General features: G+C 33.4%; 2 protein-coding genes across 2 annotated transcripts; one reads left to right on the top strand and one right to left on the bottom strand.

Annotated features, from left to right (window-relative positions):
* Positions 1-1,117: 1,117 nt before the first annotated feature.
* On the bottom strand, positions 1,118-8,181 carry LOC139517159 (actin, non-muscle 6.2-like). Its single transcript, XM_071307872.1, has 3 exons — positions 6,188-8,181; positions 3,204-4,462; positions 1,118-1,186 (listed from the first exon to the last, which is right to left on the bottom strand). The coding sequence occupies exons 1-2, from the start codon at positions 6,302-6,304 to the stop codon at positions 3,464-3,466; spliced, it is 1,116 nt and encodes a 371-aa protein (XP_071163973.1). The 5' UTR covers positions 6,305-8,181; the 3' UTR covers positions 1,118-1,186; positions 3,204-3,463.
* Positions 8,182-8,441: 260 nt separating this feature from the next.
* Positions 8,442-11,151, top strand: LOC139517157 (actin, cytoplasmic-like). Its single transcript, XM_071307871.1, has 2 exons — positions 8,442-8,944; positions 9,975-11,151. Exons 1-2 carry the CDS (start codon positions 8,819-8,821, stop codon positions 10,977-10,979), a joined length of 1,131 nt encoding a protein of 376 aa, XP_071163972.1. The 5' UTR covers positions 8,442-8,818; the 3' UTR covers positions 10,980-11,151.
* Positions 11,152-11,605: the final 454 nt, after the last annotated feature.

Below are 11,605 nucleotides of genomic sequence, written 5' to 3' on the forward strand. Positions count from 1 at the left end.
TTGCATGCTTTTACCAGGTTAGCTATAAATGTTCCTGAAACATTATATCTATTGTACCAACAAATATGTAGGAGCGTGTTTGTATGCCTGCAAACTATATAATATTCTCTCAGTATAACTTAATTATCTGTTTCTAATAGGAATGACGAATTCGCACTTGCCAGTAATTCATTTGATTTGCACCTTTGAGCGTAAATTAACTATTTTTAATACAATGTATCATATAATAAAATCAACTAAGTACCTTCCCTCCTGAATCATTGAATTAGAAACCAAAACTGTTTTTCAATTGTCCAACGAATTTTATCATATGACATATGCTTCTAAAGACGATTTTTCAGACAATTGTCACAGACAGAAATTTGTAAAACAAAATATTGCAAACTTGTATTATGCAAGTCAACGTTGAAAAATAGTAGCATTTGGATGAAGTTCGTAAGTTGTAAATTGAAATGTTCAGCGTACTGTGAGATGTCTCAAACCGTCAAAAGAACAAACAGGTTTCTGAATGTGTTGTATTATCATGTTATTGTATGCATACAATTCTTTATGAATTTTACATTGGGTTCTCCAAAACTCAAAACCAAGTCGGCGGTCTAGTGATGGTGACTGTGCTCACCTCGAGAGCCAGAGATAGTGGTTAAACCATAAAACCAAAGGCAGGAACATTCGTTCTTGCTGCTACTCAGTTAAGACCACGACATTTAGTCTGGTCGGCTTGGATTCAGAATAATGTGTATTGTAAGGGTGGATTCAGAATAATGTGTATTGTAAGGGTGGATTCAGAATAATGTGTATTGTAAGGGTGGATTCAGAATAATGTGTATTGTAAGGGTGGATTCAGAATAATGTGTATTGCAAGGGTGGATTCAGAATAATGTGTATTGTAAGGGTGGTATCATTAACCAACTATAAAAGTATTAAAATAAATGATGGTGTATACCAATAAGACAACTGGCTGATTATGATAGGACAATGGTGTTAAAAATGTATGGTTTTTGACTCATGAGAAGAACAGTTAGCATTGCTGACTGAGGCTTTTTGTTTTGTCTAAATTTTGCCTTATAAACATCAAATGATCGTCAGCTTTCTAAAAACAATTAATTAAAGGAAGTAAAATGTATAAAAGTATTTATTTCATATGTTAAAGTGTTAGATGTGTACAAAAAGAAAGACAAAAAAACAACTAGTATCTCAATTGTTTGTAAAACAATTGAAAGGTCTTTCCTGTAAAAATGATGTTTTCGTAATGTACTTTGTACGACCTTTCGTTTGATATACGACAAGCATACCTTCTGAAACTTTTCACTTCTTATCACTTAATGACCTCATCCGCCTACATTTTTGAGATCGGAATTATGATATATGGAACAGAGTAGATGAGCTTTCATTTGATATGCGACAACGCCATGTTCTACAAAGTTTTAGTTTTGCACTTCATAACCCTATCTTACTAATTTTTGGAGGTCAGGAATTTGATATTTCAAATGTACACATCATGACCATTCATTTGATATACAACAACCCTATCTTAAAAGAAAATTTAAGTTTTGCACTCAATGACCCCATCCAACCCATTTTTGGGAGACGTCAATTTGAAATTTGAAATGTACGATTTATGTTCTTTCATTTGATATGCGACAACCTTACAATCTGAGAAATTTGAATGTTTGCACTAAATGACCCCACCCGTCCCCCTGGGATGAAAAGGGGGTTTTAAATTTTCATTTTTAAGTAGAGTTTATTAAGACCTTCAATTTGATATATCAGATGACCCCATTTGACAAAGTGCAAATAATGATGCAATATCAACTATATAAATAGAAGTTATGAAACTTACAAAGTCAATGCAAAACTTGAAAATTTCAAATTGATTTTTTGGTGTTTTTTCCCATGGAATGTTTTTGGTATTTGGTCAAACATATAACTATGTCAACCTCTTCAATTTCTAAAACATTTTAAGTGGTAAGCTCTTGATGATTCAGAAATACATGCCTCCGCTCGAAAAACTTCAAACTGCATTATCTCTAAAACGACAATAGATATTTCAAATCTGTTAAATGATAAATGATCTACAATTGAAGGACAACATTATAGAAAAAGAATTGGGACAATTTCAAAGTTCACCAAGGTCACAAATAATCATCAAATATATGATGCAATACAAAACTTGAGAACCGGAAGTCGTAGAGACATGGGACTATCACCATTCAACTCAGGACCACTTGACCTTTCAAATTTTACAAGGTCAAGGTCATAGTAAAATGTGAAGGTCAAGGTGAAATTTCATCATGACCTGACATTGACCTCAAATTGAAGGTCTTGAACTACTGATTATCTTTGCAGTTTATAGTAGGTTGATATCTGTTACCTTTAAAAAGATATACACACAATACTATACTTTAAAGAATCATCCCGTCGTAACTTTTGAACAGACAGTCGGACTCTTTTGAGGTCATTGTATAAAATGTAGAGCTCGTTGAGAGGAACATTTTATACGCTGTAAGTATGCAGCAAACTCTTATCGTTTTCTTAATATGAAATCTTGAAATTGCAGCGTAATTTTTTTTTGCACTCGGTGACCTTTGACCTTGGGTGCAAATTAAAGGTCACATGAACGTAAGATTATTGGTGTAGGTCCCAAGTCTTTACGACTTCTGGTTCTCGAGATACAATTTTTCAAAAATTGTTTATATTTTTTCAAGGGAAATAACTCCTTATAAGGATTAACAACAAAATGATTGTATATGTTAATTAACATTGCCATCTGGTCTTGTACATGTTGCCGTTTTCAAATGGATTCTATCTTGAATACTTTTTGAGAAAAATGTAAAAGAAAGAAATTGCTTCAAGGGGACATAACTCTCATAGGGAATGATGAAATCCTTAGCAGCCTCATATGGTAACACATCATGATGAGATCTAACTATTGTCCAAATAAGGTCATGATATCTTCAAAAACAACGAGGGGGGGCCATGTCGAAAAAAACCAATAAAAGGGAGATAACTTCTAAAGGGGACGATGAAATCCTACACAGCCTTATCTGGTAATACTTCATGATGAGGTCTACCGATGGTCCATATTTGGTCTTGATAACTCCAATACAAACGAGGGGAGGCCATGTCAAACAAATGCTGGATGAAAAAAAAAAAAAAAAAACAGGAGAAAAACAATAAGGTCTTTCCTCGCGGAGAGGAAAGACCTTAATTACATAAAATATACAGGAAAATATTAAACTTAAATTGTTCACAAATTGCAGTTTCGGATGAAGCCACGTTATATGAAAATATGGAAATATGATATAATTATCAATGACATGCACGACTATCTGTACCTAGATAAATATATTATATATATATATACACTTTAAACTTCACTAATACATATATGATTGATTTACATTGGTATATGTGTTTAATTGTTGTTCTTCGTCGTTATAGTTCTACCGACATACCAAAATACTTAAAATATACCAGAAAATAAAGGGATATTATCCAAACCACTTTCTTTATATTGTTGAAGTGACAATATCTGATTTGAAAATGCATCAGACGAGGCAAGAATGGACCCTCCAACCCACGCCGAGAAGGCACGATCTGGAGGCGCAGAAATTTGAATCTTTATAGACGGAGGTGCTAGCGATGCCAGGCCATTGTTTAGTCTGTCTCCAAAACCAGGTGTCATAGTTACTCCTCCAGCTAAAACTACGTTGTGATAAAGGTCTTTGCGCACATCCATGTCACATTTCATTATGGAGCTGTATACTATATCATGTAAACCAGGGGTCTCTATACCAATAAGTCCAGGTTCAAATAAAGGCTCCGTACATCTGAAGCGCTCTTTATCTAGGACTATTTTCTTTCCATCGGAAAAGGTATGGTTTTGCTCAAGCGATGAATCGGACAAGGTCATATCCTTTTCGAAATCTAAAGTAACATATGAATGTTTTTCGCGAACATCTTTTAATAAGGCTGATGCGTATTCTTCTTGAGGTATGAAGGAATATCCCTTCTCTGTTAAAAGTTGAGCTAGACAACTATCTAAATCACGACCCCCTAGATTTAAGCTTGTCATCCCTTCCGAAAGCAAGACCCCTTCATAGATTGGAACAACGTGACTAAGTGAGTCACCACAGCTACAAACAATGCCGGTTTTTCTACCTGAGGCCCAAAGTGAGAGAACAGCATCGACTGCAATCTGCATGCCCGCAACCTGAAACTTTTCGAATAAAATTTCATACATTTTATTTCTGTTTTTCGTATTATCTTCTGCACTTCCAGTCACCAAGAAAGTATGGTCCTTCGGATTAACTTTCAGTGCTGACGAGAACATGAAATCCCACACTTTCTCCATGTCATCCCAGTCGTCCACTATTCCTCTATGGATTGGATACTTCAATGATAAACCTTCTCGTTTATGTAATGCATCATCTCCAATAAATGTGGCTTCTTTCTTAGCAGACTACAATTAAAATTAATACAAAATCATTATTTTTATTATAATTAGAGTAAAACAATTTCCATAGATATGTTGTTGCATATTGCAAAGTACATTTTTTTTTAACTTTTCTATAGTATAAATGTGTAGTTTACTATCCATATAGTAAACTGCACATTGGTAAAAAACAAAGAAATACTGATGCCAACGAAAACGTTAATAATGTAATTATACTACAAATAGACAGGAAATACGAAAAAAAGATTTGAAAACATTCAAAATTTTAATCTGCAAACCGAGTCCCTGTGGGCAAATGGTGAGATCTCATCCTCATGTCATTGTCAGGTGACCTTGACATCCCAGTTGTTACTTTCGGGTATACCCTGTTATCAGTGATACTCATGGTAAGACATATGTTCTGAGGTGACTAAAGTACATGTACTTGATTGTCAAACCAACAGTATTTGGTATGTGGATTGATTGTAAGAAGTACATTTTATAATTTTTATAGGAATTTGATACATGTATAAACGTTAAGGTTCATTGATGGATGGGACATGAGTGTTGAACGTCTGGTGACAAATTTTACGCAGACATGTAACGGTAAATACCCATCACCTACCCGAACACATCTTCCGAGTCGATCAGTCATGTCAATCCGGACACTCAGTTTTTTTATTTTGCGGGATGTATTAGTACTTGGTCACGTCCGATCGAAATGGGGTCGTTTAAGAGATGCGCTCTCTGCATTTCATCATTACTCTCCAGGATTATTGGTTTTCTATTTTATTTTCTGTCGATGTTTGTGTGCAGGCAAATGCAATGTCGCGTCAATAGAAGCTACGATACTGCAGATTACCCTTTAGAGAATAATTTCTGTATTATCCGCCCGGGACTCCAAAAATATAGCTACGAACAAAGCCTAAATACTTGTAATTAAGATATGATTTGTCGCCCGTTGACCGTTATTTTAAGTAGTCGTACTTGCATGTTTATTTACATATGTTTTTAATGTCATATCGCAAACTTCCGCATCAACACAAATTCATATATTATCAATACACACGAAACGATATTATATTTAAACCAAAAAAAATCTTTCACTCTGTTGAACAGTTCGGACGTACATATTTTTTTTCATTGGCTTCGAAACTGATACTGGCTATTCAGTTTTTTTTATTAATTTTGTCAATGTTTAAAGAAAATTAACAGGAAGGAATTCCTCACAAATATAAAAATTCTATATACGGTAAATCTATGTATTGTTTTTCAGATAATATAAATCATACGTTTTAGTGTTAAATTTGCTGCAACGCAGCAATGCAACATTTTACAAAACGGAGATAAGAATTTCAAGCAAATATTTATTTTACAAGGTGTGTAAAGCTGAATAATTTAATGTTTTTTAAAAAGAATATTTGTAAAAATATTGAAAGCTAAGAATGCATTTCATTCCTTGATATTCAAGCCACATCTTCCTGACATTGTCTCCGTGCATCAAACGTATGCATGTACATATAATAATAATAATAAAACTGATTACAAACCAATTATACCATTTTATGAATACTATCGACGTAAAAGATCATCAAATAAAACTCGTTTATGTATGATAACGTATATATTCAAAACGGAAGGTATATATAGACAACATAGAACCAAGGCCAACTACGAAGGCTATATATATATATATACAATGTTATTATTTACGCGTTATGAAATGACATCATTATAAATCCCTTTACATACCTCATCTTTTGGATAACCCACGATAGTTGGAATGATAGCAGACGGTTTGTCCTCTCCTGCAAATCCACCTTTGCATGTTCCGGAACCATTATCCAACACGATCACAGAACTCGACATCTTAGGGAGGATCAAACTGTATCATAAATGAGATGATATTTCAAATATTTTAGACATCTATATATCAAATATCAGTAAATCGTTGAAGCATGTCAGGAAGTTTGAGGCGCATAAGGGAACATATGTGTCTGCTAAATACATGAAAATATACACACTGTAAATATTTAAAAAAAAAAAAAGAGTCTTGCATTGTATGAATTTTTCGTATGGGGTTGTTATCTTAAGAGGGTCTCGATGGTGTTTTCACAATAGAGAATGCTTTGATAATACAACTGTTTTGCTAAAATATGAAGAATAGAGAATGCTGGACAACTCTAACATTAATAAAATAAAATAATGGGAATCAGATATATATCTATCATGGTAAAATATGTACACAGGCTTAACAAATTGGACAAAAGGTTTCTTTATGATGCTTATGTTTGTAATAAAATTTTAGATGCAGAAAACATTAATTGTTGGAATTCATCTATGAGATATGTACTTCAATCACTTGATATACAAAATTTAGATACAAAGCTCAAAAATTAATTAAATTTGTAAAATGTAAACTTTGTAATAGTTTTAAAACATTTTGGTTGGTCAAAAGATCTGATACCTTATCACAAGGTAATAGTAAATTAGAAAATTATTTCAACCTCAAGACTGAATTTGTAAAGGAGGCTTATTTATCAATTAAAGATTTTAGTATAAGAAGAGCTATATGTAAAATGAGAATAAGTGCTCATGATCTTAGAATTGAGAAAGATATAGTAAAAAATGCATAGAGAGAACTCAACTACTATGTCATCACTGCTTATCACATGGATCAAATTCTATTGAAGATGAGACCCATTTTACAGTAAATTGTCCATTATATAATGAACAAAGGAAATTATTATTTGATAAAGTTATCACTTTTTGTACTAATTTTAAAGAACTACCCAATGATAAGAAATATTTCTGGCTGTTCACAAATGAGCATTTACCAACTCTCATGTGCCTAGGAAATTACATTATTAAAGGTTTCGAAATAAGATCCAGATGTAAACAAAATATATGAAATAATATAATATTTTATTGTTATAAGATTTAATATAATAGTTATATAAAACACATGTTGTGTTAGGCTCTGATCCTGTCCATAACGTTATAGTATGGTATTAGTTTTCTGTTTTGCTTTTTCCAATCATATTGTGTTGTAAAATGATGCCCTTTATGGGTTCTTGATTAGATTAATAAACATTCTTATTCTTATAAAGTATAGAGAATAAAAGGCAATAAATATATAAAAAAGAGAAATGACAATTGTTTCATAAAGAATTCCCATTCAGACCTTCCTTTAAACGCACACATAAACTGTTTTAGTGAGAATGTTGATAGATGACATAGATGTACTTCCTCTATTTCCAATTCATTCCCTAAAACATCCCATGTGTTAGCGCCTATTCTTTGTTGTCTCGTCTCTGAACTTTTACGACACGCTCCTGTAAATTGGTCCAGCAGAACTAGCATCCAGAAAGTTCAAAAGGGATTGTCGGGGGAGATATTTTAACTTTTTAAGGGTCAAATGAAGAAATTGCTGACGATACATCGTAGCCACTTTGAATTTATATACTATTTCCCTCGTTCCTGTCTTACCCATCGATACCAACAAAGGTTTTGGGAACAATTTGTAATTAATCAGACATGTTTTTATGCTTTTTAGCTTTTGCCATCACTTGGCGTCCGTCGTCTGTCGTTCGTCGTCCATTAACCTTTTCATCATCTCCTCTGAAATCATACAGAACACAAGTTAACTAAACTTGGTCACAATCATCACCGGACTATCTTAATTAAAAAGCTGTCCTAAATAAGATGAAAGACACATTGTTACTAGTGCGCAAACGTACAGACTCATGAACATGTTGTTCAACTATTGCTTATAATGATATTTTTTAATCAACTATTCAAACAACCAATAAGAAAGAAAAAACTTAATTTAAGTTATCACTACTTATTTTGTACTTGTTTTGTTTTTATGGAGATATTCTCTATGTTGATAACCATATATGGTTGTCGGTGTTCAAACCACGTTTTTGTTTTTATGCATACATATATAGTATAACAACCAAATCCCTCTATAAGGTATGAACAGAACTATTGTTATTTTTTGGTCATAGTTACGTACATATTACAATAAAATTGTCTTTCAGTTTCCTTGTTGATATATATAGAACATTAACACCCCGATGTTCATTTTATCTCAAGCTGATTAAGCAGAAAACCTTATAAACAAAACTTTCGTGACGGAAACATGTTTTTCACTGAACTGTCATATTTTGCTACGGATATCAGTCGGAAAAACAATATACAGACTCATCTCATTTACATCTTTCAGTACTTCACTTCGTACATCCTGTTTAATTTGATACCTTATTTGGTAATAAATGTTACGAGATTGCTGCATACAATAAGTAGTTGGTCCTTGCCGGTCTTGACTTCACTTTAACGTCTACAGTCTGTGTGTGAGTATCGAACTTTAGCCTTACAAAGATGTGTGACGAGGATCTCTCCGCTTTGGTTGTTGACAATGGGTCTGGAATGTGTAAAGCTGGTTTTGCGGGAGATGATGCCCCACGAGCAGTGTTCCCGTCTATTGTTGGACGCCCAAGACATCAGGTAAGAAATATCAATACTTTCTAATTTGTTTCTACATATAAATTATTGAGATTTGAATGAACGTCCAGTTGCAAATGTTTCAAACAGCAAGACAAGATCTAAATGTGGAGTACATCAATATCTGCTTAAAAGTTGTTGATCTGAGATAATAGTTGGGAAATTTTGTTAGCCGGCATAATTCTGTAGTGTCGATCAACAGATCTCCAAAATGTTGTACTTTTCATGCTTAACTGTGATCAAACTCTCTGAATTATTGTGTAAATAAGGACTTAGCTTCTAGCACGATGACTTTTGCTGTATTTTGCACATACAATGTATAAGTCATATCAAATGAGCAGAAGAGAGACATTATTCGAAATAAAAAAAAACTTCCGCCTAAAACGTTGTAATGTTTAATGTTTTTATTTAGAATATGTAGAATTCAAATATAATTAAACACATAATTACAAAACAACGCTCAAAACACAAATGGTGTGATGCAGCTTTTAATTGTGCACATTTAAAACACACAATAATCAGAACTCAACAACTGCACAACAACATACACTTCCTTGAATTGATTTTTTTTTTTATCTTTGTCTAATAATTAAAGTTAACACAGTAAAAAAATAATACAAATTTTAAAAGGGAAGAAAATGTTTGCATAGTTAAGTTAATAAGGAAGTAACTGGTGAAGTTAAACGGAAAACATATCAAATACTCCAATAAAATGTGTCACATACTTCAACTCTCTTAACTTACTTATTTTGAGGCAATGGGTCACATACACAACATTCTGAAGGGTATACTATGTTACACCGAAAAAATAAATGACGCTGTAAATAATCTCTAATTACAAAAAGATGATTTTTTTATTTAAAAGGTACCATGTAGTCTTAACTTCCTCTGTCTGTAAATGCTCTGAAGATAGATTCTTCATTGACAAAATCAAAATTTCGTATTTTCATGTTATTTCCGTATTTAGAAATGTAGCGAAGGGTATTCGAAAGTTAATTTTTCCTTATGTTTAAAAGTTGAATTTGTTTTTCAGGGTGTCATGGTTGGTATGGGACAAAAGGACAGCTACGTTGGTGATGAAGCACAGAGTAAAAGAGGAATTTTAACACTCAAATATCCAATTGAACACGGAATTGTTACAAACTGGGATGACATGGAAAAAATCTGGCATCACACATTCTACAACGAACTCAGGGTTGCCCCAGAAGAACACCCCGTACTTTTAACTGAAGCACCTCTTAATCCAAAAGCTAATAGAGAAAAGATGACTCAGATCATGTTCGAAACCTTCAATTCTCCAGCAATGTACGTAGCTATACAAGCAGTACTCTCCCTTTATGCTTCCGGTAGAACAACAGGAATCGTCATGGACTCTGGTGATGGAGTCAGTCATACAGTACCCATTTATGAAGGGTATGCTTTGCCGCATGCTATCTTGAGATTGGATCTAGCTGGAAGAGATTTGACAGACTACCTGATGAAAATTCTTACAGAAAGAGGATATTCCTTCACAACAACTGCAGAACGTGAAATTGTCCGTGATATAAAAGAAAAACTTTGTTACGTTGCTCTAGATTTTGAACAAGAAATGCAGACAGCAGCTACATCATCGTCACTTGAAAAAAGCTATGAGTTACCAGATGGTCAAGTCATCACCATTGGAAATGAGCGTTTCCGGTGCCCAGAAGCCATGTTCCAGCCATCTTTCTTAGGTATGGAATCAGCTGGGTTACACGAAACCACCTACAACAGTATAATGAAATGTGACGTAGATATCCGTAAAGATTTATACGCTAATACCGTACTATCTGGAGGTTCCACCATGTTTGCTGGAATAGCTGACAGAATGCAGAAGGAAATCACTGCTTTGTGTCCACCGACTATGAAAGTCAAAATAATTGCCCCACCAGAGAGGAAATATTCCGTCTGGATTGGAGGATCTATTTTAGCCTCACTTTCTACTTTCCAACAAATGTGGATAAGTAAGCAAGAATATGATGAATCCGGTCCAAGCATTGTACATCGCAAATGTTTCTAAACATAGATCTCTTAATAAGACAATCATTATCTTTTTATCAAGCATCGTATGAACTTGTTTCAAACCATGAACAACTCTAAGACTTTTACTTTGCTATTTGCTATAAAAAATAAATTGTAAACAAATGTATTTGATGGTATTTTTGAATACAAAAATAAAATTAATCTATACATTCAGTTTGTTCATTGACAACGATATTAGATACATGTGTTTTTAAAAAAAAAATGTCTGTTTTCACCTATATACTTTTATGGAGCCCTACAATAAAATTATTGTCCATTCGTCACAAACCATTTCAAGCCAAATACACAAGCTTGACGCCTGTTATAGCTCATTAAACGGTATGATTTTTTATCATTGTCGAAGGCCTAACGGTGACCTGTACATAGTTGCTAACATTTACGTCATTTCGTCTTTGATTGATAATTGTGTCATTGGCAATCATAAAACATCTTTAAATTTTTATAATGGTGTCAATGTACGTCACAACCAGATACTGTTTTGCAACTGTTTGGATACCTATAAGGTCAAAATCACAAGATCAGTTTGCTTGGTGCAGTTTATTGATGTTTAATGTCGTATTTGACATGTGTATCATGTATAGTATGTAGGCAGACCATAAATAT

This window comes from Mytilus edulis, chromosome 3, assembly GCF_963676685.1.
Source record: "Mytilus edulis chromosome 3, xbMytEdul2.2, whole genome shotgun sequence".
NCBI classification, from domain to species: domain Eukaryota; kingdom Metazoa; phylum Mollusca; class Bivalvia; order Mytilida; family Mytilidae; genus Mytilus; species Mytilus edulis.